Source organism: Suillus paluster (genome assembly GCF_016628075.1).
Source record: "Suillus paluster strain FC165 chromosome Unknown EDB91scaffold_18, whole genome shotgun sequence".
Taxonomy (NCBI): Eukaryota; Fungi; Basidiomycota; class Agaricomycetes; order Boletales; family Suillaceae; genus Suillus; species Suillus paluster.
In genome coordinates, this window is record NW_024537578.1 from 440083 (window position 1) to 465884 (window position 25802).

At 49.5% G+C, this 25802-nt stretch overlaps 8 protein-coding genes across 8 annotated transcripts; 3 read left to right on the forward strand and 5 right to left on the reverse strand.

The window, feature by feature from the left end:
- Positions 1-4: 4 nt before the first annotated feature.
- Positions 5-1238, forward strand: EDB91DRAFT_1335783 (uncharacterized protein; the record flags this gene model as incomplete). Its single annotated transcript, XM_041325513.1, has 1 exon — positions 5-1238. Exon 1 carries the CDS (start codon positions 228-230, stop codon positions 1236-1238), a length of 1011 nt encoding a protein of 336 aa, XP_041178572.1. The 5' UTR covers positions 5-227.
- Positions 1235-6920, reverse strand: EDB91DRAFT_1328462 (ABC-2 type transporter-domain-containing protein). Its single transcript, XM_041325284.1, has 20 exons — positions 6552-6920; positions 6289-6503; positions 5796-6225; positions 5482-5741; positions 5110-5428; positions 4958-5053; positions 4684-4905; positions 4437-4632; positions 4169-4384; positions 3743-4114; positions 3589-3692; positions 3419-3535; positions 3256-3370; positions 3080-3195; positions 2862-3026; positions 2459-2810; positions 2046-2410; positions 1898-1995; positions 1591-1848; positions 1235-1536 (listed from the first exon to the last, which is right to left on the reverse strand). Exons 1-20 carry the CDS (start codon positions 6824-6826, stop codon positions 1433-1435), a joined length of 4395 nt encoding a protein of 1464 aa, XP_041178573.1. The 5' UTR covers positions 6827-6920; the 3' UTR covers positions 1235-1432.
- Positions 6921-7073: 153 nt separating this feature from the next.
- Positions 7074-8782, forward strand: EDB91DRAFT_1335785 (L-Aspartase-like protein; the record flags this gene model as incomplete). The annotated part of the gene is made up of 5 exons (XM_041325514.1): positions 7074-7145; positions 7226-7266; positions 7403-7703; positions 7756-8285; positions 8323-8782. The coding sequence occupies 5 exons, from the start codon at positions 7074-7076 to the stop codon at positions 8780-8782; spliced, it is 1404 nt and encodes a 467-aa protein (XP_041178574.1).
- A 1273-nt stretch (positions 8783-10055) lies between these two features.
- EDB91DRAFT_222298 (uncharacterized protein) lies at positions 10056-10562 on the reverse strand. The gene has a single exon (XM_041326510.1). It carries the CDS (start codon positions 10482-10484, stop codon positions 10197-10199), a length of 288 nt encoding a protein of 95 aa, XP_041178575.1. The 5' UTR covers positions 10485-10562; the 3' UTR covers positions 10056-10196.
- Positions 10563-13705: 3143 nt separating this feature from the next.
- Positions 13706-14667, reverse strand: EDB91DRAFT_1125457 (uncharacterized protein). Its single transcript, XM_041318397.1, has 2 exons — positions 14407-14667; positions 13706-14356 (listed from the first exon to the last, which is right to left on the reverse strand). The coding sequence occupies exons 1-2, from the start codon at positions 14643-14645 to the stop codon at positions 13840-13842; spliced, it is 756 nt and encodes a 251-aa protein (XP_041178576.1). The 5' UTR covers positions 14646-14667; the 3' UTR covers positions 13706-13839.
- A 579-nt stretch (positions 14668-15246) lies between these two features.
- EDB91DRAFT_1274327 (uncharacterized protein) lies at positions 15247-17407 on the forward strand (the record flags this gene model as incomplete). Its single annotated transcript, XM_041324630.1, has 20 exons — positions 15247-15277; positions 15334-15352; positions 15405-15483; positions 15538-15551; positions 15599-15697; positions 15745-15754; positions 15811-15828; positions 15876-15901; positions 15952-15977; positions 16027-16061; positions 16116-16140; positions 16194-16205; positions 16253-16268; positions 16319-16358; positions 16413-16513; positions 16562-16621; positions 16673-16700; positions 16751-16808; positions 16861-16885; positions 16933-17407. 20 exons carry the CDS (start codon positions 15247-15249, stop codon positions 17120-17122), a joined length of 912 nt encoding a protein of 303 aa, XP_041178577.1. The 3' UTR covers positions 17123-17407.
- Positions 17408-17799: 392 nt separating this feature from the next.
- Positions 17800-21666, reverse strand: EDB91DRAFT_1125492 (CAS/CSE protein). Its single transcript, XM_041318398.1, has 15 exons — positions 21409-21666; positions 21182-21352; positions 20749-21129; positions 20637-20699; positions 20471-20587; positions 19991-20404; positions 19787-19933; positions 19599-19732; positions 19432-19547; positions 19221-19377; positions 19080-19171; positions 18726-19029; positions 18484-18663; positions 18280-18423; positions 17800-18228 (listed from the first exon to the last, which is right to left on the reverse strand). Exons 1-15 carry the CDS (start codon positions 21610-21612, stop codon positions 17904-17906), a joined length of 2949 nt encoding a protein of 982 aa, XP_041178578.1. The 5' UTR covers positions 21613-21666; the 3' UTR covers positions 17800-17903.
- Positions 21667-22857: 1191 nt separating this feature from the next.
- On the reverse strand, positions 22858-25100 carry EDB91DRAFT_1125494 (uncharacterized protein). Its single transcript, XM_041318399.1, has 10 exons — positions 25048-25100; positions 24657-24982; positions 24531-24606; positions 24390-24478; positions 24260-24334; positions 24161-24205; positions 23840-24111; positions 23441-23791; positions 23348-23392; positions 22858-23297 (listed from the first exon to the last, which is right to left on the reverse strand). The coding sequence occupies exons 1-10, from the start codon at positions 25068-25070 to the stop codon at positions 22992-22994; spliced, it is 1608 nt and encodes a 535-aa protein (XP_041178579.1). The 5' UTR covers positions 25071-25100; the 3' UTR covers positions 22858-22991.
- Between the last annotated feature and the right edge of the window lie 702 nt (positions 25101-25802).

Below are 25802 nucleotides of genomic sequence, written 5' to 3' on the forward strand. Positions count from 1 at the left end.
GCCTTGATTTCTGTTCACGTGCTTTTATTTTCGACGCGTTCGAGTCTGCTTCCGAATGTCAGCCGCTTTCCTTTGTCCTTGTAGTTTGTCAGCCAGCTTCTTCCAGGCAGTATGAAAGCAGCCTATGTACGAATTACATGACCTCCTTTTTCTCATCGCGACCACGATTATTTCCCTTTCTGTCGTTTTCACGACAACACCACGTTCATTACCTTAGCACCTGAATCATGTCCCCCACTAGAACCCTCCTCCTATCACTTCTTCTCCTTACCAGCATAACCCACAGCCGTCCTATCAAATTACCCAGAGATAACGTCCAGCAGCCAGAGACGCTTCCCTTCACCGGGGTCGATCCCACAGACCCGCGCGTGTCGCATGACCCTGACGGCCTCCGCCCCGCCTCAGCAGCAATGGCAATGATTATTGGCCAATCCCAAGGGCACGACGCTCCCGGGACCATTCTCAACCCGTACGAGCATCCCCACACTACCCCTGCCACACCCACACCCTTGTTCGTTTCCCCCGCAAGCACGGTCACCGCTCACGCGCCAGCCTCGCCCACGCCCAGCCTCCGCGCCTCCGGAAACACACCCGGCATCAACCCCGCGCCACAGTCAAGCAAATCCCAGCGCAATGTCCTCGTCCTCGCTATCGTCGTCAGCACCGTTCTCGGCCTTTTTGTCGTCTTCACTATCGGCAAGTACACCCTCGAGTACCTCCGGAAGGCGAAGCGCAAGTTACGGCTGTCGCAAGAGTCCTGGGGACACAAGGAGAAGCCGTTCTCCTCCATAACCCCTGAAGTGCCCGTACCAGACACGGATGCAGAAGGCCAGAGCTTGAAAACTTTTTCGTTTCCCGGTCGGCCGGCCCGCAAGCTCGTGCGTCTATATGACCCCAACGAAGCCCCATCCAAGCCCAGCATGCGCACTCGATTCAGCAACCTTATCGCGTCTACTGCGTTCAGGCACCGTGACCACGACAGCATCACCACCCAGGATACCACTTCCTCCACGCCGTACCTTCTCAATGTCCCGGGCCATTCAGATCACTCGCGCACCAGGAGCGCACCCATCATCACACACCATGAATCTATGTCTACCGTGAAGCCTGCCAGGTCCACGGAATCAGAGTGGGACATCGCGAGGTCTTATCGCGTATCTCAGGCGAGTGTCAACGTCCCGAGCTCCTTGGTTCCTTCTAGGGGTAGCAGGTTGTCCATAGTCGAGACGAGGTGGTAGTGGCGACAATCCATTTCATTTCAGATGTTACCCTACAGGAATCATTGGTAAACGGTTACGGAGTGCAGGTATCGAATTACTATCATGGATACTTAGTGTGAAGGCCTGCGGGAAACAGACTATCTAGCACAAATCTAGTGTACATGTAAGCAAAGTGAGGCCTCGTGTGTGAAGTCATTAGGTTCAGATCAGTATCATGAATTACTTCCGAAGACTAGCAAGCTTGCTGCTGCAAACCAGCTAGGGGGTTGCCCTTGCGGATGCGGCAGATGTACGTGAACATAAAAATCGCAAAGACCTGCAAGGATCGTGATTAGCTCGATATAAGCACACCATGACAAACCAAACTCACGTTGAAAACAGTGACGCCGAGCATAATGCCTACATCGCGCCAGCGGTGAGAGTACGAGATGTTGAATGCGGAAGAGCATAAATTCGTCTGTCGTACGGTAAGGGCAGAAAAGACATGTGGAGGTGGCGTTGTCGTCAGCGAGGTAACCGCCAGCGTATGAAATGAACGGTTTCATATACTGGCCGCAAGTGGATCCACTGGGAGGGATAACGGGGACAAACTCATACTGATCGCAGTTAATGTTAGCGCCACCAATGGCTAAAGAAATGTCAGCGTCATGCGCACAATCTCAGCGCAGGAGACCGACCTTGACCAAGCATACCCTCTATGAAGTAGGTGAATGGGGAGACTCGGTACATCCATCGCCACCAATTGAGTGCACGGTACGGTTGCAAGACACCGTTGCTACAAAACAGTAAGGGACAGGGTATATCGAGCGCATCTGCAATACTCACAAGATAAGAACAAACGAGAACAGCGCACTGAACAGCAGCGATGCGATCACAGCATTTGGAGCCATGGAAGCGACAGCCTGCGCGATCGTTGTGTAGTATAAGGGGAAGACGACGCAGTACATAAGGTACGTGTATCCCGCGCGATCGCTGGCGAACCCGACAGTCCAATACCAGCAGAAAAAGAAGAGAGACGAGCACATGATGCTCCATGGAAGCTCGACCAGAATCTGGCTAACGATGAGAGCAGTCCAGCTGTACATCCTGCTTGGGCGCTCCCGAATCTCATAGATAGTCCGAATGCTGATATACATCGTCTGGATCTGCTGCGCGAGGGGGACACAAAGCACCGAGGCCAAAAAGATCGCCTATCAAACATGTCAAAAACCTGTCATGGAACGCAAAATACCACATACAAAGAGCTTGTTCTGGGTACCCTGAAGTGAATCGCTGGTCTTAAAGAACGTAAAACCAATGAGTAAACCGCCAGCGATGCAAAGCCCAAACTTGGCCATGAGGTAGGTTGGATTGCGCCAGTAGGCCTGGAAGTTACGCTGGGTAAGGGCTAGGACCTGGTGACCCCACGATGTCGCGAACTCGGTGGGCCGCTGTGCCTGTATGACGGGGCGAGAGCGACTTTCATTGTGGATGTTCTCAATATCCTCTTGGAGTGTAGCAGCCTCTGATGAATTCTTCCAGATGGTGTGCCAGTCAACGGTGGACGATGCCGTTGCACCTGCGCCAATGACATCGAGCATGTACTCAGCCCTACACCATTTGTCAACTCAAGAAGGGGAAAATACGACCAAGAGCACTTACGGGTTAGCGTCAGATTCACATCGAGGGGCACCATTGCGCTGGAAGTACTCAAGCATGGTAGAAGACCCTTCGCCAATGTTACCGAAGTAGACAGTCTGGCCACCCTTCTTGAGGAGCAAGAGACGGTCAAAAACCTGGAACAACTCTGCAGAAGGTTGATGAATCCTAGACAAAGGTTGTGAGCAAATGGGCTATAGTACTCTCCAAGACAAACTTACGTGCAGAGGATGGCCTGGCCGTTGTTGGCAAGATCACGAAGGAACTTCATGATGGCCCAGGCGGACTGAGAATCAAGACCAGAGGTAGGCTCGTCCAAGAATAGGAGAAGCTTGGGCTATGCCACCCCAGCATCAGTACATTACTCGATAAAAAAAACTCGACAACGAGGACGAACCTTGGCAGCGAGCTCGACGCCAATAGTCGTGCGTTTGCGGTGCTCGACGCCCAAAGACCCGACGACGGCATCAGCATAATCCTCGAGGCCGCACATGGCGAGACATTTGTCGACGCTGAAAGGATATGATCAGCCAATAGCAAAGGAAGCGATGACAACTCACTATGCTTCCAATTCGGCCGTAGGAACATTCGCGGGCTGGCGAAGGTGCGCAGAAAACAACAGAGCCTCTCGGACGGTGGACTCAGGGAGGTGCGTATCCATCTGCTGGCAGTAGCCACTAGCACATGATTTGTTTTAGTACTTGACCGAACTCTCAAACGGTGCACGTACGTCTGTGCCTGGAAGTCCGCAGGGAGTGGCTGACCACTGACCAAACGATCACCAGTCACGACACCGACATCGACACGCTGCGCCAACACATTAAGCAGTGTAGTCTAGAAAATATATCAGATGGTGAGGAATCTAGAACATCGTAATACTTTACCTTTCCGGCACCCGATTCACCCATGAGGGCAGTCAGTTTTCCAGGAGCAACATAACCAGAAACATCGTCCAAGAGGCGGCGGTGCTCTCCTCCTGAGATAGGAACCGTGTATTCCAAGTGCCTCCAAGTAAAGATGTCCATCGCCGAAGGCTTCTCGAGGTCTGCAGGACTGGCGTCTGTGCTCACGGGTCCAGCTGGCTCAGGGTGAGCGCCTTTCTCCTCGTCGTTGGGCTCATCAACAGCCTTAGCAGCGCGCGTACCCTGCTTGAAAAGCGTAACAGCCGTATCGAATGCAGAAGCGGTGTTGAATTCGGTTGCAATGAACAAGATGACGAGGAAACCAACAAGGAAGACACAGACAATACCGAAATCCTGAAGAGCTTATATTAGTGAATCCCTATGGCACGGAATCACCCATGACCTTACCTTCCATAGATTACTGTAATAGTAGTCATAGGACAAATTCGCGAAGAGGTTGCCATCGACATAGTCCTGACCAGGCTGAGCACCGACCGTAGAGCACACCTGGTTAGCCAATGAAACATTCTGATACAGGGGACCTGACGGGATGAGCGTAGAGCAAGTGCCGTTCAGAGTGTGAAACTCATTCATCAATAAAGCCTCGAAACCATAGCGCATGGGCTGCAAACTAGCTGTGAGCACACGAACCTACGATTGCAATCCAGGAACGCACGTTGATATACATGATCCAGCGGAGAGCACCAGGGATGTCGGGCTTTGGAATGGTATAACCAGTGAAAAGCGACACCACCACAACCACGACACCAGCAATAGAGGTAGCCCCAGATTCGGCCTTAAAGCACGCAGATACCATTCTAAAGAATGCCTTCATAGTTATCGTTATAGAAAATATGAATAGGAAGAAAATGCTGCATCTGCATTCAGCGAGACACGACAGCTGCATCAGGTGCAACACTTACAAGAACTGGGATGCCGTTCTCTGGAGGCCGACCAGGAAATATAAAATAATTGCGAAGACAGCTTGAACGGCGAATGTGATCGGAATATCGACCACTGTGTGCGCGAGGCTTTCAATGAACGGGTAGTACATTGCTGCCTTGTGGTGGCGGAGCACGATCGGACGCTGAGCGAAAAGAGCCGGAATTTCTGCCATCGAAGCTATAGCTCCAAAGAAGATAGCGCTGAGGACAAGTTAGACTCATGCCTGAGCAACCTCAGAAGCAAAATACACACAAGAACAGGACACCGCCACGAGAAAAGTAACCAGAAGTTGCATCGGGCAGTTTCAAGAACACAGTACCCATGATAATAGCCTGAAAGATTTGCACGCTGGAGCGAAGTTGATAGTTAGGTAATTGATGAACGATAATTGTCTGCACACATACACAAGGTTGACGACTACAGCGCCCAAGTCTCCTTTGATGATCTGCACGCGGCGAACCATGACGGCCCTGATCTGCATAGGAATAGAGATCGTGTACGAGTGTCTCTTGGGGGCCGTTTTGGCGTGCTCCATCCCGGCACTCTGCTTGTATGCATCCACACGCTCGGGCTTCCCCACATACTGGGAGCGGTAGTTCTCAACGGCGTCACGGTTAACTTGACCAAGGGGAGAAGTGAGGAATGCAGCGGCCATCTCCTCTGACGTTCCGGGAATTTTGCCTTCAAAACCGTCACGGATCTTGCGCCCGCTTGGGTTGGTCACTGGAAATCACGACATAAACTGCTAAATCCCATAAAACCAATATGGAACATACCGGCCACGAGGAAATCAGCAGTGGTCTGCCTATCTTGCGGCTCGTAGCCCATATCGATGAAATACTGACGCGCCCTCTTAGCCGGGCCAAAGTACGCCATCTTGCCCTCTGTAATCACGCAAACTTTGTCGAAGAGGTTGTAGAGTTGTTCTCCTGCTTGATAAATAGAAACGATGGTGGTAACACGAGCTATATCAGTGCCAATACGTAGCGCCTGAACAAACTCAAGAGCTGTGGACGCGTCGAGACCGCGCGTGGAGCTAGAGGAATATCGTTGTCAGCACCACGATGGGCATGAAACAACCCAAACTTACTTGTCCCACGCGCTGATTAGAGCGCGGCAGGAAAGCGCCTCTGCGATCGAAACACGCTTCTTTTCACCTCCTGAAACGCCGCGAATTGCTGCGTCGCCGACAACAGTGTTTCGGGCATGACGAAGACCGAAGATGCGAACGAGGATATCAACCACCTCATGATTGAATTGTTCGCGGGATTGGTCGGCGAAACGGACATGTGGAGTACGCATTTTGATGGCAAAAGATAAGGTTTGTTCAACGGTGAGGGTCGGGAAGTGAATATCATCCTCAGGACAGTAAATCACATCTCCACGATACTGTCTTGTAATGTCTTCGGGAGTGAACGAGTCGTAGCAAACTTCGCCTTCCACAGCATGGTACTCGCTTCGCTGGTTTGTGATGGTCTTAAGGAACGTGCTGCAACCCGAACCAGGTCGTCCAAGAACCACTATGAGGACACGTGATTAGCGCACACATTTAAGCTGGCGTTAATTGATTAAAAGTGACTGACGGAGCATTTCACCAGGCATAACGACTCCCTCAAATCCTGAGAGAATATCCCTAATAGGTGGATTGCGCATTGCAGAAATGTTTCTCAGAATGGCGGCGGGATTAAACAAAGATCCGATAGTAGGCTGCAAAGATGCACGTGCGCCGACACCTACGACACGGAGATCATTGAACATAACACCAAGCTCGCGACTCTTAATGGAGTGCTCGCCACGACTAAAGATACGTCAACAACGGACAACCAGTTTATTTTGTAGAACCCACCGTCTGACAAGGTTTTTAAGGGTCTGTTCGAAATCGAAACTATCATCAGCACCAGCCTGATCGGAAGCCGAAGAGGATGAGCTGCGAGCGTCGGTCTGCTTAGGTGAAGCAGGGTCCGCAATGGAACGTGATGTCATTGTACGCCTAAGTTCACCGACACCAACTGGGTCGAAAAAATTAACTGGAACACGGGATGGAGTTGAGGGTCCAGAATCATCTCGATGGGGCTGGTCCTGAGGAAGATTAGTTTCCAGCTGAAGGCCCGAAGTACTCATGGTGGGCGACGACAAGGAAGGGAGGATGTAAAGTTGATTACCAATGCTAGGAGAGTGGAGAACTAAATAGTCGCCCGGTAAAAGAAGGCATATGTAATTCCGAAGTTAGGGTGACTCAAAACGGTGTACTGATGCACAATACATACAATTACATCATGAAACCGAAAAGGTCCTGGCACTTATCGTCGCGGACTTTAAATGACCATGCCGCCGGACGGGAAGAACCGACGCAAGTATTGAGATACTCATGCCCGACATCATGCCCGAGCTCATTGTGTCCACGCCGAGAACACTCCTCACTCGGCATGAGGAGCAACAAGTAAAAGGTACTTACCGATGATCTCGCGCCGGGGCCCGGAGCGCGGGCGCAACTCCGATTTCCATATCATCGGCATATAGAAACCTTCTTCTTCTTCTTCTTCTATGAGCTTGATCCGGACGTATGTGAAACATGTAAACAACGTTAAATCCAAGCTTGTATGTACATACGTAGCATACTACTTGTCATTTGAGTAGTAGTACCCCGACGCACACACGAGTAGCCATGACATCCGTCACTGATTCCGTTATCTTCAGAAACATATTCTCTACGCCAGCCATCTCCTCCATCTGGTCAGACACCCAACGCACTGCCTATTATCTCCTCTTCGAAGCGTCCCTAGCGTCCGTCCAGGCAGATATTGGAATCATTCCCCGCCAGGCAGCCGATGCCATCCTCGACTTCTGCCATGTCACCAACATAGACTTCGAGGAACTAAGAATACAAACAGAAAAGATAGGGTACCCCGTCCTTGGGGTAGTCAAGCAGATAGTCCAGAAAGTAAACTGCCTCGAGCCTGGTCTAGGCGAATGGGCTCACTGGGGTGCTACCACCCAGGTACATCACATACACTCTTGTCATACTAGGTTTCAAATCTTCATTGTCTCAGGATGTCACTGACACCGCAACAATCCTGCAACTTCGCGATACTCTCAATCTCGTTTCCGATGCGCTAAACACCATCACCTCTGACCTCCACCGTCTCTGCCAAACTCACAAAACTACACTCATGGTTGCTCGCAGCAATCTCCAGCAAGCCGTACCCATGACCTTTGGTTTCAAAATGGCGCGCCTCCTCGCTACCTTCGAACGGCACAAACAGCGCCTTGCAGAAATAAAACCCCGTCTCCTCGTGCTCGAGTTCGGCGGCGCTGCAGGGACGCTTGCCACTATCAAAGATGGCCGGGGTCTCGAATGCCAAGCAGCTCTCGCCCAGAAACTTGGCCTTGCAGTTCCAGAGATCGCGTGGCACACAGAGCGTGATCGCATCGCCGAAGTTGGCGGCTTTTTCGCCCTTCTCACGGGCACCTGTTCTAAATTCGCCATGGACGTCAAGCTCATGATGCAAACGGAAGTCGGGGAAGTTTCAGAGCCGTTCTATCCGCATCCGCGGTTCTTCTTCAACAATGCCCCAGAAGCGTAATCCTATATCGAGCGTATATATCACCGCCATGAGCGCAACTGTGCGTCAGCTCTCTACTGCGCTGTACGACGCCATGGTCGAGGACCACGAACGCTCAACAGGGCCTTGGGAGATTGAATGGATCGTGCTCCCACAGATCTGTACTCTCACGCATGCTGCGTTATTGAAAACGTCCGAGCTCATTGCGGGGTTGGAAGTTCATTCAGACGTTATGAAGAATAACTTGGAAATAACAAGAGGCGGCGTGGTAAGTGAGGCTGTGATGATGGGCCTCGCTCCAAAATTAGGAAGGCAGTTTGCACATGATTTGGTATATGAACTGTGCAGGCGGAGCGTGCAGGAGGATGTCCCATTGTTGACACTACTCTATGCGGATGATAAAGTTCGGGAGAGTGGGTTGTCGAAGGAGGAGCTTGAGGGGCTCTGCGATCCATCCAATTACACGGGGCTGTCCGTGGAAATGGTTGACCGCGTTTTAGCAGGTACCGAGTAAATTTGCCAATTGTCAGTGTCAGATGAACGAAAACAGGCAAGTCTTTATCTTATCGGTTAACAAGCTCGCCGGATCAACCAGGTCACACACTAGCAAGGTTTGCTGACGTCTAACGTGCGCCAGTCTCGGCAATTGATAAGTACTAGTAATCTACTAGTGTTAGTACTCAGTGCTGGAGACTGCACGGTGGCACCGCACACGACGTAGTCTAATATTAATCTCCGCAGAATCAAGTCGACACCAGATCGAGAGCCGCACTCTCTGGATCATCAAAGCATCATCACCCCATAACCATGCAATACATTAGTGCCTCCCGTCTTATCTGCTTTGGGGTTTTGATTGAACCTACCACTGGCAAAGCTTAGGCCTGATGGACGGCCTACTGAAAGCTGACACGTACCACGTATTAATTAAATAGGCTGTTGATCATACATTGATACAGTTCTGGTACGCTGCGTATTAGATATGATCGACTTCGAAGCTTCACGATGGCGATATGATCATGTAACGATGGTATTAGCTGGTATATTATCTACCGCACAGCTTCGCGATGACGTCCAAATTTCACGAGGCGTACGTATGCAGCTCAACTGGCGTTCTTCGTCTGATTAGTGACAGGCAATCACTATCGTTATACACGAGATTAAGGCATGTCAGATCCCCAGACAGCTAGACAATCCAAGAAAATATCTTCTCGTAGGGTGGGTTTTTTCGGACCGACCAACTGCCCATAGTTAGAAGCAGGGCCTTTTTGCTGCTTGAAGTGACAAGTGTCCTAGCGATCAGTTGTTTACCTACTCCCGTGGGTGTGCTCGTAGATGCCCTCCATGGGATGAGAACACGCGAAGGATGGAGCTACCAGGCAACTACCATCGTTATCCATGAGATTGAGGCATGTCACTCGAGTTTCTCCACGTGCGGGCCTACTCAGGGTCTTTGCCTTTGTGGCACGCGCTCCGGGCGCTCTCGGCATGACGCACATGCTGAGCAATCTCTATCTGAGCGGAGATTCCTTCCTTTTCCTAGTGCGCGCGGGCAATTAAGAGGTCCTCGCCTCTTCTCACTTGCCTGTCGTCACTCTAGCTCTGTTTCTTTTCATTACATCGCAATCTATTGCTCATCCCAAGGCTAATCCTCGCAGCCTGCGCTTCTGCGAGGCAAAGTGAGACCAATTAGATCCCCAGACACAGTGACTCGGGGTGTCCAAGAAAATATCTTTCCTCGTGGGATGGATGGACTGACCAACTAGCATAGTTAGAAGCAGTGCCTTTTGCTGCTTGAAATGACGAGTGTTCTAGTGTCTACTCCCTTGGGTGTGCGCGTAGACACCTGTAATGGGAGGAGAACACAGAGGTAAATGCGCAGGACGGAGCTGATCAACTTGCTCATTAAGTAGCAAGGGGATTCGGATTTGTCAAACTAGGGGGGACGGTAAAGATAAGAGATAAAAATGGAAAACGAAACAAACGGAAATGAAACTGTCGCGCACGTAACAACTGTAAACATAAGTAAGTGGAGCTCTTGGATCAGGAGAGAGAAAGATACCACTCCTTTCGTCCTTCGTGTGCCAGGGAGACTTACTTACGTCTATCGCAAGAGTTATAGCAAGAGCCTGTATAAAGAGAGAACACAGATAGAAGAGGCATTGACTAAAAAAGGCAGGAGACCGGCTGAGATTCGCATAGACAAAGACCGATAGCATTCCCGACAGCAAGCCTGGTCCTCAAATGAAAAGAGTGGAGTAATAACTTCGGCGGACAGCACGACGCACAGTACGAAAGAACAGACCACACTCAACTTGACCGTTCAGGCGAGCTGGCATATTTGTTTAGATCAGAAGTGTCAACCGTACGCTGGACACCGGCCACCACTTGTCGATTATTAGTATTGGAAATCAAGCCTGCAAATGCAGTATCTGTGTGACATCGACTCCAAGTCGTCGGTAGCCAGGCGAAATACATAAAGTGCCGCAGTAGGGTAAACTCCGTTCGACTCTATGCCCACAGAGTCACAGACGGTAACACAGCTTCTGTGCAGCCCGGGCCTTGCATATTCGTGGGTCCACGTGGCGACCTTTGTTAGGCACGAGCCAAGGGGTTCGACGTCCATGCGGGTATTTACCTACCCGTGCGAACGGGCTCGCCAGAGGGCGTAACCAGTTGTCCTAAAGATATCGGTGTCGAAAGAACGCAAACCTAACTGTTCTGGAACATCTTTTTGAGCATAGCGCCGTAGGTCAGTCTTTCTGCAGTACAGATTCTGATGGAAGGGAAGAAAGAACCGATATCAGGTAGCTAAGCGCGTACGTTATGACTGGGTTGCAAACACGATTTTAGATACAGGAAGTAAAATGTGCAGCTAGGACTCACCCTGAGGCACAAAGACTCGACTAGGAAGAGGGATGTAACTTGCTTGGGTCTCCCGACTCCCCTAGCCAGACCAATGGAAGGAAGACAGTCGCTCCTTCGTACGTATCAAGTCCAAGAGTTGATTCCAAATAGACTTACTTCTTGCTTTCAAAACCGTCAAGTGGTCACCATTGGCGGTGCACGCTAGATTAGGGGTGGCTACAGCCTCAAAAGGTTATCGATATACGTGGGTTGCTTCTGCGCGGCTGCCTGTGCATCAAATGTACACCATAATGGCAGTTGGTTTGCATAGGTGGACGACGACCCTAGTACAGCCGCCTTTTGCCGGCAAGTAGCCCACAACTCACTCAAAAAGGAAAGTCCTTACGCACTTCTTATGCTCGACTCAAAAGACTGAGTTCAATCATCCTGACTGCCGTTTCAATCTGTCTAAATCCACCTTTGTTCCACTGCCCAGATGGGCCCAATATACCGACAGTAATGCCTTGGTGCTCTCAAGGATTATAATCGACATGATTGTACAATATGTTGAAATGCTCATGGCGTTGCATCGAGTTATCGCAAATGTACTAATGGTGTGGAACACGACATCCCTCATGTTTTATTTCAGTCAGTGGATCAATGGCACTTCTTCTGAGGCCGTAGTGTCTGGAACGGCACATGGTCCGATGAGACACTTCATCCGAACAGTCACCGGGACTGGGTTCTCCTTCATTCCAAACCGACGAGGCCCACTATTACGACGTCGTGAACATTCTTGGTTCTCATCGTGATGCAACACCATACCTCATTACCAGATATGGACCCTACAAAAGCTCTTTACTATACCGCTTTCTTCATCTTCCGCACCTTCAGCACTCGAGTATCCACTATCCTGTCCCTGGTATACCGACACCCCCCCACGTATCATCTGCATGTCAATGAGCGCCAGTATCGCTCAGGCTGGTATGCTGATACCATGTGGAACAGCTTGAAAAACCTTCCCCGGGGATGAAGAGTTGTGCCGAGGCCACAGCGCACGCCCTCGTTATCGCGGGATCCCTTTATTGATGGTACTTGTCCAGCTTCGAAGTCAAGTTTAGGAAGAAGGTCGCGGCGAGGAATGCAATTTCGCAGGGCAGAACAGGCTGATATTTGCCATCATCTTACTGTCAATCAGTGCCCTATGTGTGTTCATCTCTCTTCCTTGTTGCTGTGCTTCTGCTATAAACTGCTATCCCCCACTATGGATATGTATCCTGACGACTACATTTCACGATCTCATGGACGGATATCCCTTCTACTATGTCATGGTATTGCTATTTCAATTGATACCCCGCATCATCTTCGGTAGAGGGCTCTGACTGTACCAGCAATATACAAGTCCGCAAAGAAGAGATGCGGTCGATCTCTCACATAAATTGCTTCAAGTACGTGGTCGCTTAATTTACTCGGTCTTATACTTTCAGTCGATGGCACGATTTAAATTGCTATCAGTAGTTACTGACAGGTCCAATTATATAGATGAGGCCGTTATCCTCTGAGCACTTCAGGGCAGCGGGAATTTTTATGATCAGGTTCGAGACTCGCCTCCGTAAATTAACACGTACACGCCTCTGCTGCATTTCTGTACGCTTTGTGAACTTGAACCGATCAGTGACACAGACATGCTCACGGCAAAAGGGCTAGCTGGCACGGTGATTCCCTACGACGGTATATACCGACTCAGGTGCCCGAAACAAAACTTAGGAATTAGAATTCATTACCACCATTTGCCGTCATGGCTTACACCTATCGACACATCGAGTTAAGTCATTGCACGTTCACTCATCATCGCCGCAGTAGAACATCCAAGCCACAAGCGTTCGTGACTACATCGGCAACATAGCTATCTCCACGTTAGACAACCGCATGTTGGTGCTGTCGCGAGGACAGTTTTTCTCGTTCCTGAGTTACACTCAGCAAAGTACTTGGAGTGACTGGAATCGTCAACCAAGTAATTTCTACGCCGTGCAAAGCGCCACAAGGCAAACGTCGCATGTGTCGTGAGACATTATGGCAGCTTTGCCGTTTTGCAAAGAAGAAGCACCAAAAAATCCGAGTTGAAAAAGGAAAATAATACCCTAAACCATGACCAGGTATCGATCAATCTGGCAGGGGCGCCTTACCCGTAGGGTCGTCTTCTTTTGACTCGTCAAAAGAGCTCTAATGCTGCCTCATCGAGATGCGCCGAGATGGGAAAGCTGCAGGAGCACAGTGATGCTGGGAACATCTCCTGTAGAACAAAGATAGTAAGTCATGTATCCTTTGATAGAAAAAACACGGTGATAATACATCCATGCAAAGTGCGACATCTTTTCCCGTACAATTTTTACGAGTTCGGCGTAGTTCGAGGAATAGACCGGTCATTGGAGCTAAGTGTCAGTGCGCATAATATCCGGAATAGAGCGGACAGGACCACTCGCCGGAAGCGTTTGTCGTTTGTCATTCCTAGAAATGTTTTCATACTATGTACGAAAGATAGCCAATCGCATAAAAAAGCAAAACACTTACCAGATGTACGATGCACTTATGAAGGAACAATATTCAGACATGTGAATCAATTTAGGTATGGGAAGTACTCGCGCTGAGGGGGATCGACTTAATTCAGGGCAAGGGCTCCCGCAAAGATCAAGATGGGAGCTGCCAATGTTAGTAGTACAAACGGTCCTAGACTGTTCTAGCGTTGCCAACGGAATGGGAGTCCACAGTTGCTTGGACGTCCCTTGCCCGCTGCTCTACATCATTCCAACGCACGCGGTCAGCCAAGGGCATTTTGAAATGCTTCACCGCAAGCACCATCTGCTGTGCACACTTGTCCACTCCGATGCCTCCGGTACCCGTCCCAAACCCTGTCATCAAGACTGTTTGAATCTTAGCGCGGCCGTCGGTGTCAGAGACTTTATTCCACCGCTCGAGTTGCACCAAAAGGGACCACATTGTATTGTAAACGAGGTCTTGGTGCCAACTGACATCCTCTGGGGTGCGCATCGTAGGTGATATGGCAAGAGCGCGTGCATCCCACGGGTTGTCTGCACCAGCGGCATCATCAGGAAGCGGCACTATCATGCAGGAACCAGGGGGGATGTAACCATGCCAGAGATCTCGAATGTAAGACTGGCAATGATTGGTCAAGCGCCACATATCACCTGTCCCGTTGAAAAAACGAGAGAGTTCATGATCAAATCTGCTGTGGGTAAATGGGATGCTCTGTTGGGAGATCAGCGACCCACTCACCCGCCATCCATGATTCCGAATGAATTGGCGGGGGACACCACACAATCGCAGCGCAAGCGTTCAGGATGTACGTCATGGAGCTTACCCTGTATGACGGTGAAGGGTGAGTCGATTGGGTCAGGAAAGTGTTCTTCGATGGCGCGCAGCCAAGCGTCGCACAAGGATGTGGATGAGTGACGTGGTTCAGGAGCTATGAGTGTAAATTTTGGGGTTATGGAAGCTGAGGACTCGGAGTTCATGTATGTAACGTCACGCGTGAAGGTAAGTTATTTGACTTAATAGTACTTTCCTTACTTACTTATGTCCGATAATATATGTAGTAACTCGATTGTCGGCTGTAGCCGAATGTGGTCCTCAATGAGACTTGCTTTGTCGAGTCCTTCTCCTTCAGATCTCCTCGGAATTTGGCGAGGAAGCTCGTTGCGAATTTACGACACTTATGCTGAAAATCGTGATTGACGAGACTGGCGCAAAAGGACAAGCTTGAAGCAGATCGGAGTACACGTTTCATTACACGGTGGACCATCCATGGGATGGAAGCAGGTCAAGAAACAGTTAAGAGTTAAGTACTTTTACTTACGAAGTGCGTTTATTATGAGATAATTAATATTAAACTGAATGAAGGTTGATGGGTCCTGATAGGTCTCGAATGAGTTTTTTTGGTCGGATCCAACGTCCCTTCCGTGCAATTTAACTTCTCTCGTCGTTCATGTCGTTCATCGAAGCGCTCAATCCGTAGAAAACGGCACGTATATCCATCCCACAGTCGATCCTCGATATCTTTATGCCCCGCTCTTCCTCGTCATCCACTTCCTCTTCACGCTCCTTACATTCTCTACCATGATCAATATTCTCCCCTCACATTTCATTGGTCAGTATCATATTAATCCTCACCTCCCTTCCTGACATCCTACTGACTATTATCAGGAGTCATCCTTTCTAGCCTGTGAGGTCATTATAGTCGAGTCCGACACCCTTATGAATAACTTTGTTACCAGGTTCTATGGCTTTACTCTCGCCCAGACCTTGTGGTATTTCCAGACTTATCCAAAAGACAGATGGACTATGAAGGCGTTGGTAAGTACCGTATATGATGTACTGCATCGCCAAGTTTCACGCATCTTTTTCCAGGTAGCTTTTCTGTGGTCTGCCACTTGAAATCCATTGCTTTATTGTAGCTGACGTTCCCTAGGACGTTGGACACAGCACAACTCGCCCTTGTCGCCGCATCAATATATCACTATACCATCACGTGGCAAGGTGACATAGAAATGTCATCCCGTGTATCAAAGTATGTCGTTTTGCACATGTCGTTTCCGCACATATTCATTTGACTAGAACATTTGAGGTGGGCTTCTCGCGTTCCATCATATCATATTACAGTGTCGTAACCAGTTATTATAGGCATCCATGGGCGTGACTGTAGGTTGTTATTATTTCCACTCAGAAGCATACTCAGCCTGTCACAGTCAATAATAGCTTTTCTGGTGCAATTGTACGTCTGTCATTTGCTTCACGGCGATAAGTACTTATTCCCCGTTCCAGGACATACGCTCATCGTATATGGCGACGTGAGGTCTACGCAAACATTCTCGAAAATCTCCACTGAAAGCTCTCTAGTTAGTTTTGGAAACATTCTAGTCACATTTTTTATAGTAAGTCCAGAAAGTTCGCGTCCGTTCCCCGTTTACTTAGTACCGGCGCCACAGGTCCTGTTAGCATCGGTCGCGTTAGGTAAAAATGCCCTGTTTTGGACGCGACATGGCTGATTCATAACTCACATGCAGGATCTGGCGCAGGTAAGCCCTAGCTCTACTCTTTGTTATCTCGTATTCATCGGTCGCAGCAATGGTTATCAAAACGTGAGCTTCCTTGGTCTACTATCCGACATTGACGCTCACATATCCCAAAGTGTCCGCGATCCCCTGTGGGATAGCACTCACGTTAGCAACGTAAGCTTACTTATACTTTTGTCAGTCAGCTTCTGCGCCTTATGCGACCCTCAGCTGCCGGCTTCTAGTTTCTACCTATCTTCGATGGCATGTGATGTCCTCATTGCTGCTACGCAAGTGTACTTGTTTCATAAGTCCCGCACCGGGATAGGAAGGTTCGTCCCATCTCTCTTTTTCTTCTGATGGGCTCATTTTTTGTCAAGACTTGGCGGACTCATCACCCGACTTACCGTGCTTGTTGTCAACGTAGGCTTGATAACTAGGTAATCTTCTCCTCCACACAGCGTTGTTCGACGACTAACTCGTCATTTCAGCATAGATGTCACACTATTTCTCATCCTGGTACGCATCTTGACAGTAGATGTGAGCCCACTCACAAATTGTCCCTTCAGTTTCTCGTCTGCCCCCGCAACGGTGCCTTTCTTGTCCCATACGTCCTCATGAGCCACTGTGCGCTTCCTCACTCCGTCTTTCGTCATCAACTTATCCACTCGCTTTGCAGGTTATTTGAATAGCTTCCTTAGCGTGTAAGTTCATATCTCAACCTCCACAATAAAAACCTCACCCCTACAAGTCTAAACTCTCGTCGTGAGTTACGGGAACTGGTCGATAATGATGACGTAGGCGACCCTGTTCTTCTCATCATCCTGACTGCACCTGACGCGACGCCATTTCAGTATGCTTGTCCCAGCATCTACAGTGCACCTGACGTGACACCATCACAGCACGATTGTCCCAGCATCTACACCGTTGCCTCAGTATAGACTTCAGGTCCCTCTACTCGCGCGCCACTTTGTGTGATGCCCACCGACTATGGTGTACCGCGACACATACAATCATCCCTCTCGTCGGACACGAACACTGCACTGTACATTACCGCACCCAAGCACACGATAGACCAGACTTGTCAGTCACCGCGAGTTGAATTGAAAACAATAGTATTGGCTACCGTGCGCAGATGATGTTGAAGTCAAACAAGTATGTATACTGTACATCAATGAAGCCGCTTTGCGGAAAAGTCGACCGCAGAATCAATCAGAACACACAAGTGGGTTGAGTGCAAGTTGCCATTATCGGAGCACAGTCCTTGGGTCGTGCTAGGAGTGCGTTGGTCACATTGCTCCTCTGCGCGGCCTATCTCCAGGATGCAAGTTTCTGAAAGAGAGAAGCGAGATCTAACATCTCGGATTAAACTAAAAGATGTTGCTCGATGGGCCTGCTAGAGACCGTGATAGCTCAGTCAGCAGGGTACATCTCGAGGTAGCTTGCTCTCAGTCTCCACTCTGCGTCTTGTCTTGGCCAGTTGAGCAGATAATTTTTAGCTATAGGACATATACAATACATGCACATATGGAATTTACATCATGTACAACGTACCGGAGATGTGAAAGAGGGTGGAGCTTGTCACACTCCTTACTTGAACTCCACGCGATAGCACAACTTCAAGTCAAATTGATATCATATTGGCCGGTTATCTACATACATCAAGCACGCGAAGAGTGCAGTGTCATCCACACCGTCATACGAATGATGCCCCAAGGGAATCTACTGAATCGCATACCCCGACGCCACAAGTGCCTGCACGAACGGTTGTACTACATCCGCATCACCCGCAGCCAGTAATTGCTTCACGCGCGGGCCCGCCTTCACCAGTGCCTGTCCCAAAAAGTCCCGCGGATCGCGCACATACGCCACGGGGTCCACAGGCGCGCCCTCCGCTGCAGCGAGCCGCGAATACGCAGCTTGATACCCTGCAGTCTGCTCCTCAAAGTCAATCTCCGTTATACCAGTAGTCTGTTCCTCGTCTTTGGACTTGGAAAGATACTGTGGCTCACTGAAGAGCTTGACAACAGAGACGAATGCCTGGGGCCTGTGAGAGGGACTTGAGTTATTGGTATGAAGGGGAGGAAACGTAACTCACCAGCTCTGTGCGCTCGGAGGCGTAAGCATGATCGTACTCTGTGCAAGCATGCGGATGAGACCGACAGCTGCGACTTTCCTATCTTTGTGCGGCATCTTGGGCACTTGCGGGACGATGAAGTTGACAAGAATCTGTGACCAAAGCCTGGAAAAATGAATAAGATGAGGGATGCAACGGAGATATAAATGGCTAGATGCGCCTCACTGTGGCTGAATCTCTTCAATAGCGGATATGACATAGTCCGGCCCAAGCCCCTCAACATTGATGGCCATCGTGAAGAGGAGGAAGTGCGAAAAGAGATACACATATTTATCCGTTTTGCTCGTTTGCATCCTTGTGAGCAGCGTCATGATGAGCGGCTTGAAGTACTGTTTGAGCTGCGACCTAACCAGCCGGTGCTGTTAATTCCACGCCCTTTCGCCGTAGCAAAACTCACGAAAACTCACGGGGGTACGAAATGCACGACGCCCTGCAGAAGTTCAAAGCCCCAGCCATCGTTTATTTTGGAGGGTATCAGGCGTTGCTGGATGACGGCCAGCACGGCTGTAATCTGCCCTGTGTTGACCATCTCGGTGGCATCACGGGCGAGGAACGCCTTGAGGAGCTTCACGAGACCGGGGATGCTGCCCTTTTGTTGCCAGCATGTGGGCGTGAGGAGGAATGGGAGGAGGGTGCGATATTCGGATGGCACGCCAGTGGAGTGTGCGTCTAACATCTGAGCGAGAATTTGGAAAACGTAGGGGATATATTCTACACGATAGGTTAATAATGAGGGGTAAGTTATAATAATAGGTCCTTACGGTCTATGTCCTGCTGAAGAATAAAAGTGAAAGGGCCAAAAAGTGCCTGCTCGAACGTGGGCAAAGTGGAAGGTGTCCCGCTCACAACAAACCTACACAGCGAGTGTCAGGCAAGATTCCCAATCTGAAACCAAGACGTACCTCAACAGCGCTGATATGCTTTCAAAGATATACTGGTCGAAATTGGGATTACTCGGGTTCTTCGCAATGACACCAAGGATGTTGACCAGTCGCTGGAGGACTTGCTGATAGATAGGAGTGAGGGTTTGGCGTGCGGTGACAATTACGCGCATTGCGCCTGCACACGGGAGTCAGAACCTGCGAACAGGACTCATGTATGTAATTGGCGTACATTTCATCAGGTGGTCATTTTCGGCGACCTTTTCGGGAGCACCAGCAGCTTCTATCTTACTCAGGAGTGCATTGAGCAAGTCAGCAGCGAGGTCGTGGATGTCAGCTTGTGAGAACCTGGAGTGAAGGTGTCAGTGCAAGGTCACCGTCATTCGAATCCGGACCCACAACAGTTGTGTCCCCTTTTTGATGAACAGTATACGATCGATTGTAATCGCAGCATATGTATACGTAACATAGTGGTCCGCATTCAAGTGCCGAACTAACAAAGGGAGCACCGACAGAAGTTGATCGCTCGTCAGCTGCGTGGAGTGTGAGCAGCGCTGATGTGTTAGTTTATATCGAAAAGCACAGACCTGGTTCCTGAAAGTCAAAAGGAATCGAATCGCATCAACATAGAGGATCTCATGAATAGTGCCAGCTGGTGCTTGCAGATCCTGATACACGTGCTCGGAAAAGAACTTCACGACGTCCACCAATGCATTCGTCGACGTGACACCATGCTTTTGTTACTGTCAGATAGTAGCGCTCGTCGAGAAAAACCAACGGCACCAGCTCACCTGTGTCGTCGACGCCTCCGTCGCAACAGCAGTGAGTAAGTATATAGCGCTGTCCTTCGCCTTCCAGTTCTGGGCGGGATTCGAGTTGTACTGCTGTAATCCGGAGGTGATCCACGACCCCACGATTTCCGTGGCCTCAGCTTGGTATCCCGAGCTAACTAACGCTTGCAGCACGTCTGCGGCTGCTTGACGTCGAGTCGCCACTTCTGATGCACTACCTCCGAAAGCCAGGTCAAGCCGAATGAACTCGAGTGGCTCATCTTCAAACTGCTCCATCTCATGGTCGCGTAGTCCAATATTAGGGATGACTACGCCTTGTATCAGAGAGGCAATAGTATCACGCGAAGAGAAAAGCGCTTTGTAGTAACCCGACCGAATTGCGGTGGAGATAAAACGCAAAGATTGAGAGACGAGCTAGCAAGCCAATGCCAATGCCAATCAGGTTACTAGAAAATAAATGGAAAACGGAAATAAACATACAGAGTCGTCCGCGACACCAGGGAGCTTGTTCGACCCTACGAGCTCCCATACGCTCTGTACGAATCCCTCCACAGCAGGCGAGCGTGATAGTTGGTCGGGAAACAGTTTGATGTAAAGCTGTTATGCATGTTAGCGTTGGTTCGCCCATTTCCGACCTGTTACCAACCTCCCCAATCTCAAAAATCTTGGTCTTCAATTGAGCAGGCAGCGATGGCTGTGTTTCATCGGTCTAAACGACGAGTCAGCAACTTGCAGTGGACGACAAAGACGTTGCCCACATCGACTTGAAGCTCTGCAGGGTCCCATGACATAAAACGCTGAAAGATTCCAGTCTGTGGAGCAAAAAAGGCGTCGTGGGCATCTTCGATACCCGGGGGTAGATCTTGACATGTAAAGTCGTAAAATATATCAACGAGGATAATCTGGGCTTGTGTAGTGATAGCAATATCAGGTAAAACGGGGGAAGAGAGCAGTCTTGTTGCAGTCTGGTTGAAAAGATCAAGGAAGGGTTGCATGAATCTCGATAACACGATGTTGATCTCCGTGAACAGCTCGTCCGAACGAACTTGGGCTCGCCATTGGTTGAAGATGGAGTGAGCGGTCTGCAGGACACCGACATTGATGCTGTAGTCCGTAGGGGAGAGTGATGAGACGAGTTGCTGTTGTGGAAGCGTTAGAGAGCGGGTCTGTGGTCAAACAAGGATATCGCACGTCAATGAGATCACTCCATTTCGAAGGAAAGTCAAGCTCAGCGATCAGAGCGACGGACTCGGCAATTTGAGCGCGAATCGCTTTATCTGCAGGATTAGACAGTGTAATCATGGCCGGTACTAGCTGAGATCTGAGGGCTGCCTTGTCTGCTTCTGGGAGAGGCGCATCATCCTGTTTGAGCCACAGACGAGATGAATGAGCATGATCGGAGAGGTCATATTGCACACCTCTTCCCATCGTAGTTTAGCAACATTTTTGAGATATATTCCGCCTGCTAGGCGTATTGGGCGATCCAAGGATACGTTGAGGATTAGTGTAATGAGGTGTGTCAAGAATCCCTGCTGTGACGCAAGTGCATGCAATTGCTGTTCTGCTTGTTTCCTGGAAGCAGGCTGGAGGGAAGCTTGGAGGAGAGAAGCGATATTAGACATCTCTACTTTACTCCAGACGATGTCGCTATACTTCTCGAGTTCACTGCAGATGATCTTTCGCCGGACGCGTGCTCTTTGTTTGGCTTTCCTTTGTCTGAACCCCCTTCAGGCAAACCCCTAAATTTATAGCGCTCTAATCCTACAACACGCTCGAGACTAATTAATAAATCAGATACTCCTTTGATATTCCAGTCGCTGATGAGATAGTTCCAACGCCTGTTGGCTCCCACTTCACATCCCACGTCTGTGATATGTATTCACTGCTGTCCAATGCCCATCCACCCATCAATCTGTTCCCAAATATTCTTCCGTATATCGAGCTACACACGCCGCCTCTTACAAGCCTCTTATGCTGACAATCCTTGCACCACCCCTCATTTTCCCACGAAATGGACATCAACACTGACAGTCCACAGAGCAGGTCATGCCGATATCGGTCGTGAATCCCTGAGTCGTGCACGAGCCGAACCCACGCTTCGCACCTCGCCACCATCGGGAGACAATGTCTGAGCCCCAAAGAGGTCCCCGGGCAGCTGCCTGCACCCAAACACCACTAAGCTATTCTCGCATCCGAACAAGACGCCGCTCACACAGGGTTATCGTAAAACAGAAGCAGTGCCTCTAGATCTTTTCCCTCGAGTTTAGCAAGGTGGTAAATCCGCTCGTCTTCTTCTGTCTTTACGAGGGTATCATTCCCGAAGTGTTCGTCTTTGCTGTTGAAAAGAGCTCCGAGTGCCGCACGAGCCATCACCCTGAAGAGTATTCAAGACTGATGTTCCCATCTTCTAGCCCAAACACTTCATGCCTGGGCATGCGGTAAATGCGTGCGCCTGCGCCTGCGTATTCCCGTTGTATCTGATGTTAAGGCGATGGGTTGGGGTTCTTGGGAGGACTGGCGTTTCCGCTTTGACCCCTTCGCAGGGGTAACGTCGATTGTTGCGAGGCTTGCAGCGCGAGACTTCCACTTGGAAGCTCCATCCTCCTCAGCACTATTATGGCCAATGGAAACTTGAATGTCGGAGTTCGTTTCCAGTCCCATTCGCTCTACACGTCGTGGTGCAAGTTGAAAAGCACACGAAAAATTTAGGGGTTTGTGGATACCGGCCTATATAAGCGTCCCGCTTCCACCATATATCACGTCATGTATCCTTCTTCGCGAAACTTTTCCAAGGTTGTTGCACTCGCCTATAACGTAGGAGGGCTAATCGCTCAAGCGTAAGATGTAAAACTATGTAAAATGACTAGGTGCATATGAATGATACTGGGATGATACTGGTGTACAGAGTCCACGAAGTGTATTCTACCTTACTGTAATTGACATCATCCTCAGACTCTCGCTACACTTGAAGGTCGAACCCGGCCCATCAATCTTGCCCTCTTCATACTGCGTCTTCGAACCTCATCGTAGAAGATTGATCACGTCTCCGACTCGGACGCCAGGAGGGATTGTTTTCCCGTGACGAGTTCTGTCTATAGTACCTCGCAAACTTACGACGAAAGAAAAATACAGGCCAAGCAGCCCTCTGCCACACACCATCTCCAGACTTGTGTATCGAACTGTATGGTTGAAAAGCGATAACGACCCATGTCGTGACGAAAGTCAGCAATAAAGTCACCTCGACGTAGCGCGCAACTGTCTCCAAGGAGCCGGGATTAATTTCGGCCACGTTCATTCCGAAGATTGACTGTTTTATCAGTGAGCGCTTCTGTTCGTGTTGTACATCCAAACACATACAGCAGTAAAACTTGCGGGCAAGAAGACCATGGTCAGGTACGATATCTGCAGAAGGCATGAGCTCTGTCGGCGCACACCTGCCTGCCAGCGCACCTGTTTCATCGCTGCGGAGTCTCGGAGGCTCGCCTGCGTGTCCTCGATATTGACAGTCGCAAATGCCAATTCCGTGGCATTCTTCAATCGATTGATGAACATCAAACATTTCCGTTGCAACCTGTTGATCTCGGAAAGGAGATTCTTGCATTCCCGCTGCATTAACTGATTTGTAGTGTTTCTATCGTCACTGGATTTGATTGCAGGGTTAGGGGTATCTCTAACAAATGCGACCGATTTCTCGAAATCGTGAAGGAGGGTTTGGTAATGGAGTAGGTGCGCCTGAAGGCTGTGTAGCTTATGGTTGAGGTCGGCCGTATGGGCGAGGTCGGAGTCATTCAGGATTCCCTCCTGAGCATGATGAGCCTTTACTACAAATTGCATAGACTGCATACATACCAAATGTTTAATGCGCAAATACAGCACCTCAAATGCCTCATCCCATGCATATAGTGCGTACCACAAGATTGCCAGAAAGAAAAACGTTGGATCTCCAGATGCCTCGAATATTTTATTCCAGTACACACTCCTACCTGCGCGCGCCATGACCTGATGCAAGCGCTTGGCAGTAGTGCGACCAGGCAGGGAAGGATGATACGTTATAATTGTAGATGAATATGTCGCGCGGATCATATGAATTGCCAGGAGGTCGATGAGAAGAACGTGCTCGCCTGTAAAAAGGATCAAACAAAAATTGCTGTAAAAGCAATTATGAATTACCGTGCAGATGGAGTGGCGCCAGAACGTCTATAGTGCTCTTCCTTCCTGTATGTGTTGCGATGAGAAGTGTCAATCGTCGAAACAATGATGAACCTTCACCTAATGGACTACACGGCGGAGTTATATGCTTTTCCTTCCCCATTGTCCGAATAAAAGGAAGGGTGACTGTGATATCTACTCAGAACAACAGGTAAGCAACCTTGGACCAAGAGGTAGTGACCAGACGTACGATCTCCCTTTCCGTGTTGAACCTCTTCCTGGTATCGCGAAGGAATCCAGTTCGTTGAAGATGAGAAGAAGAATGGCTCGATGTTATACCTAAAGGAAAGTGCCGTTCGTGCTTGCAAAACAATCAAGTTAGAGCACGAACCTCGTCCCCAACATCTTCAAAACTGGTGCAGTCAAGTTATCCACGAACAGTGCTCGAACACGGACATTTTCCACCTGATGTTGCCATAATCACTCACTGACGAAACATTCGAAATAAAACTTTCCTTGTCATTTAGTTTTGACCAGAATTCCTCCTCCTTCTCTTGCGACACTTCAAAGCGATCCAGCCCTTGCTCGTGTGGTATCTTGAATTGACCGTTGTCCATCACGTCAATGCCATATACGACGCACGGTCCCTTTTGTGCACACTGTGTCAACATCTTGCTTCGTTCCACTGGGATTGAGGTCCAGTTGCCGAAATGTGTTTGCGGATATCCACTCCATACAGTACTTCCGCCGTCATGAATTATCGAGATTTCTGACGTAGTCGACAAAAAGTCGGTGTCAAAATCTACCCAAGGCCATGGCCCGGAGGGTGCTGCATGACGATATCTGAACGAAGCCCACAAACACATCTTCCTGAATACTTGGAAGGCGGGAAAGATGAGAATTCTTACATTGGGGCTGGAAGCGAAGACATATCTGCGTCTACCACCGTGCTTGATGCGTCGCTGGATGACATATCAAGAAAGCAAATAGTGTAGGTCTACTGTGTTGGTGTCCACTGGACTGGACGTGGGTGTCTACTTGTTGGCGCACGAAATATATCCATCCATTAGCGCCGGCCTAGACTCCAGTGAGGCTAACACACTTCGTCACGGCATTGACTAGGGTCCTTTCGGAGCATAGCAGAAGCGTGATTTCGTACAACGGGATGGGTCTGACTCGAAATGAAAAAGTGGCCTATCAGTGCAACGTGGCGATCAAGGTCACATTCTGAAAAATATCCGGCCAATATCAGTTAGGCCAGAAAGTAGTTGTACTGGTGATGATGTGCCATGCAGACAAGCTGAACTCACTGCTGCGAGGCTCCTGCCTTTAACGTTCATACTGGAAGCTTTCCACAGCACTAAAGAAAACGATCTCATTAACAGAGAGACCTCGACTGTCGCTAGGAACGGAGGGTTCTTGAGAACTATATCAATACGAGCTCTCAATGAACTGGTTTATGAGCGGCTAAGTGTGACGGTAGATCCAGACCAGTTGCAAAGTTGCAACGGTGAATCGGTGGATAGTGACGCTATGAGTCGGGGGCGGTAGTCTGTGCTCGCCACACACATCCATAACAGCATAGTGCTGCAATATTGAAAGTTATTCCTAATACAGTTTGTGTCTGCGGCGCATGGAGAAGGATCTCTACCGTCCCTACCGG

Bases quoted from the DNA above. Each gene is read 5' to 3' on its own strand.
- EDB91DRAFT_1328462 (XM_041325284.1), bottom strand. From the start codon at position 6,826: ATGAGTACTTCGGGCCTTCAGCTGGAAACTAATCTTCCTCAGGACCAG. The intron at 3,536-3,588 runs GTACGTGCACCG...ATCATGTGCTAG, and splicing joins GCGGACTTCCAGGCACAGAC to TGGCTACTGCCAGCAGATGG. The intron at 1,996-2,045 runs GTGAGTATTGCA...ACTGTTTTGTAG, and splicing joins TTCTCGTTTGTTCTTATCTT to CAACGGTGTCTTGCAACCGT.
- EDB91DRAFT_222298 (XM_041326510.1), bottom strand. From the start codon at position 10,484: ATGCTATCGGTCTTTGTCTATGCGAATCTCAGCCGGTCTCCTGCCTTT.
- EDB91DRAFT_1125457 (XM_041318397.1), bottom strand. From the start codon at position 14,645: ATGAACTCCGAGTCCTCAGCTTCCATAACCCCAAAATTTACACTCATA. The intron at 14,357-14,406 runs GTGAGTGGGTCG...TACCCACAGCAG, and splicing joins TTCGGAATCATGGATGGCGG to ATTTGATCATGAACTCTCTC.
- EDB91DRAFT_1125492 (XM_041318398.1), bottom strand. From the start codon at position 21,612: ATGTCTAATATCGCTTCTCTCCTCCAAGCTTCCCTCCAGCCTGCTTCC. The intron at 20,405-20,470 runs GTATGTTTATTT...TTGGCTTGCTAG, and splicing joins CTGGTGTCGCGGACGACTCT to CTCGTCTCTCAATCTTTGCG. The intron at 19,733-19,786 runs GTCTGTGCTTTT...CACTCCACGCAG, and splicing joins TTTTGACTTTCAGGAACCAG to CTGACGAGCGATCAACTTCT.
- EDB91DRAFT_1125494 (XM_041318399.1), bottom strand. From the start codon at position 25,070: ATGTCTTCGCTTCCAGCCCCAAT. The intron at 24,607-24,656 runs AGGAAAGTTTTA...TATGGCAACATC, and splicing joins CTGGTCAAAACTAAATGACA to AGGTGGAAAATGTCCGTGTT. The intron at 24,112-24,160 runs GTAATTCATAAT...TCCTTTTTACAG, and splicing joins GGCGCCACTCCATCTGCACG to GCGAGCACGTTCTTCTCATC.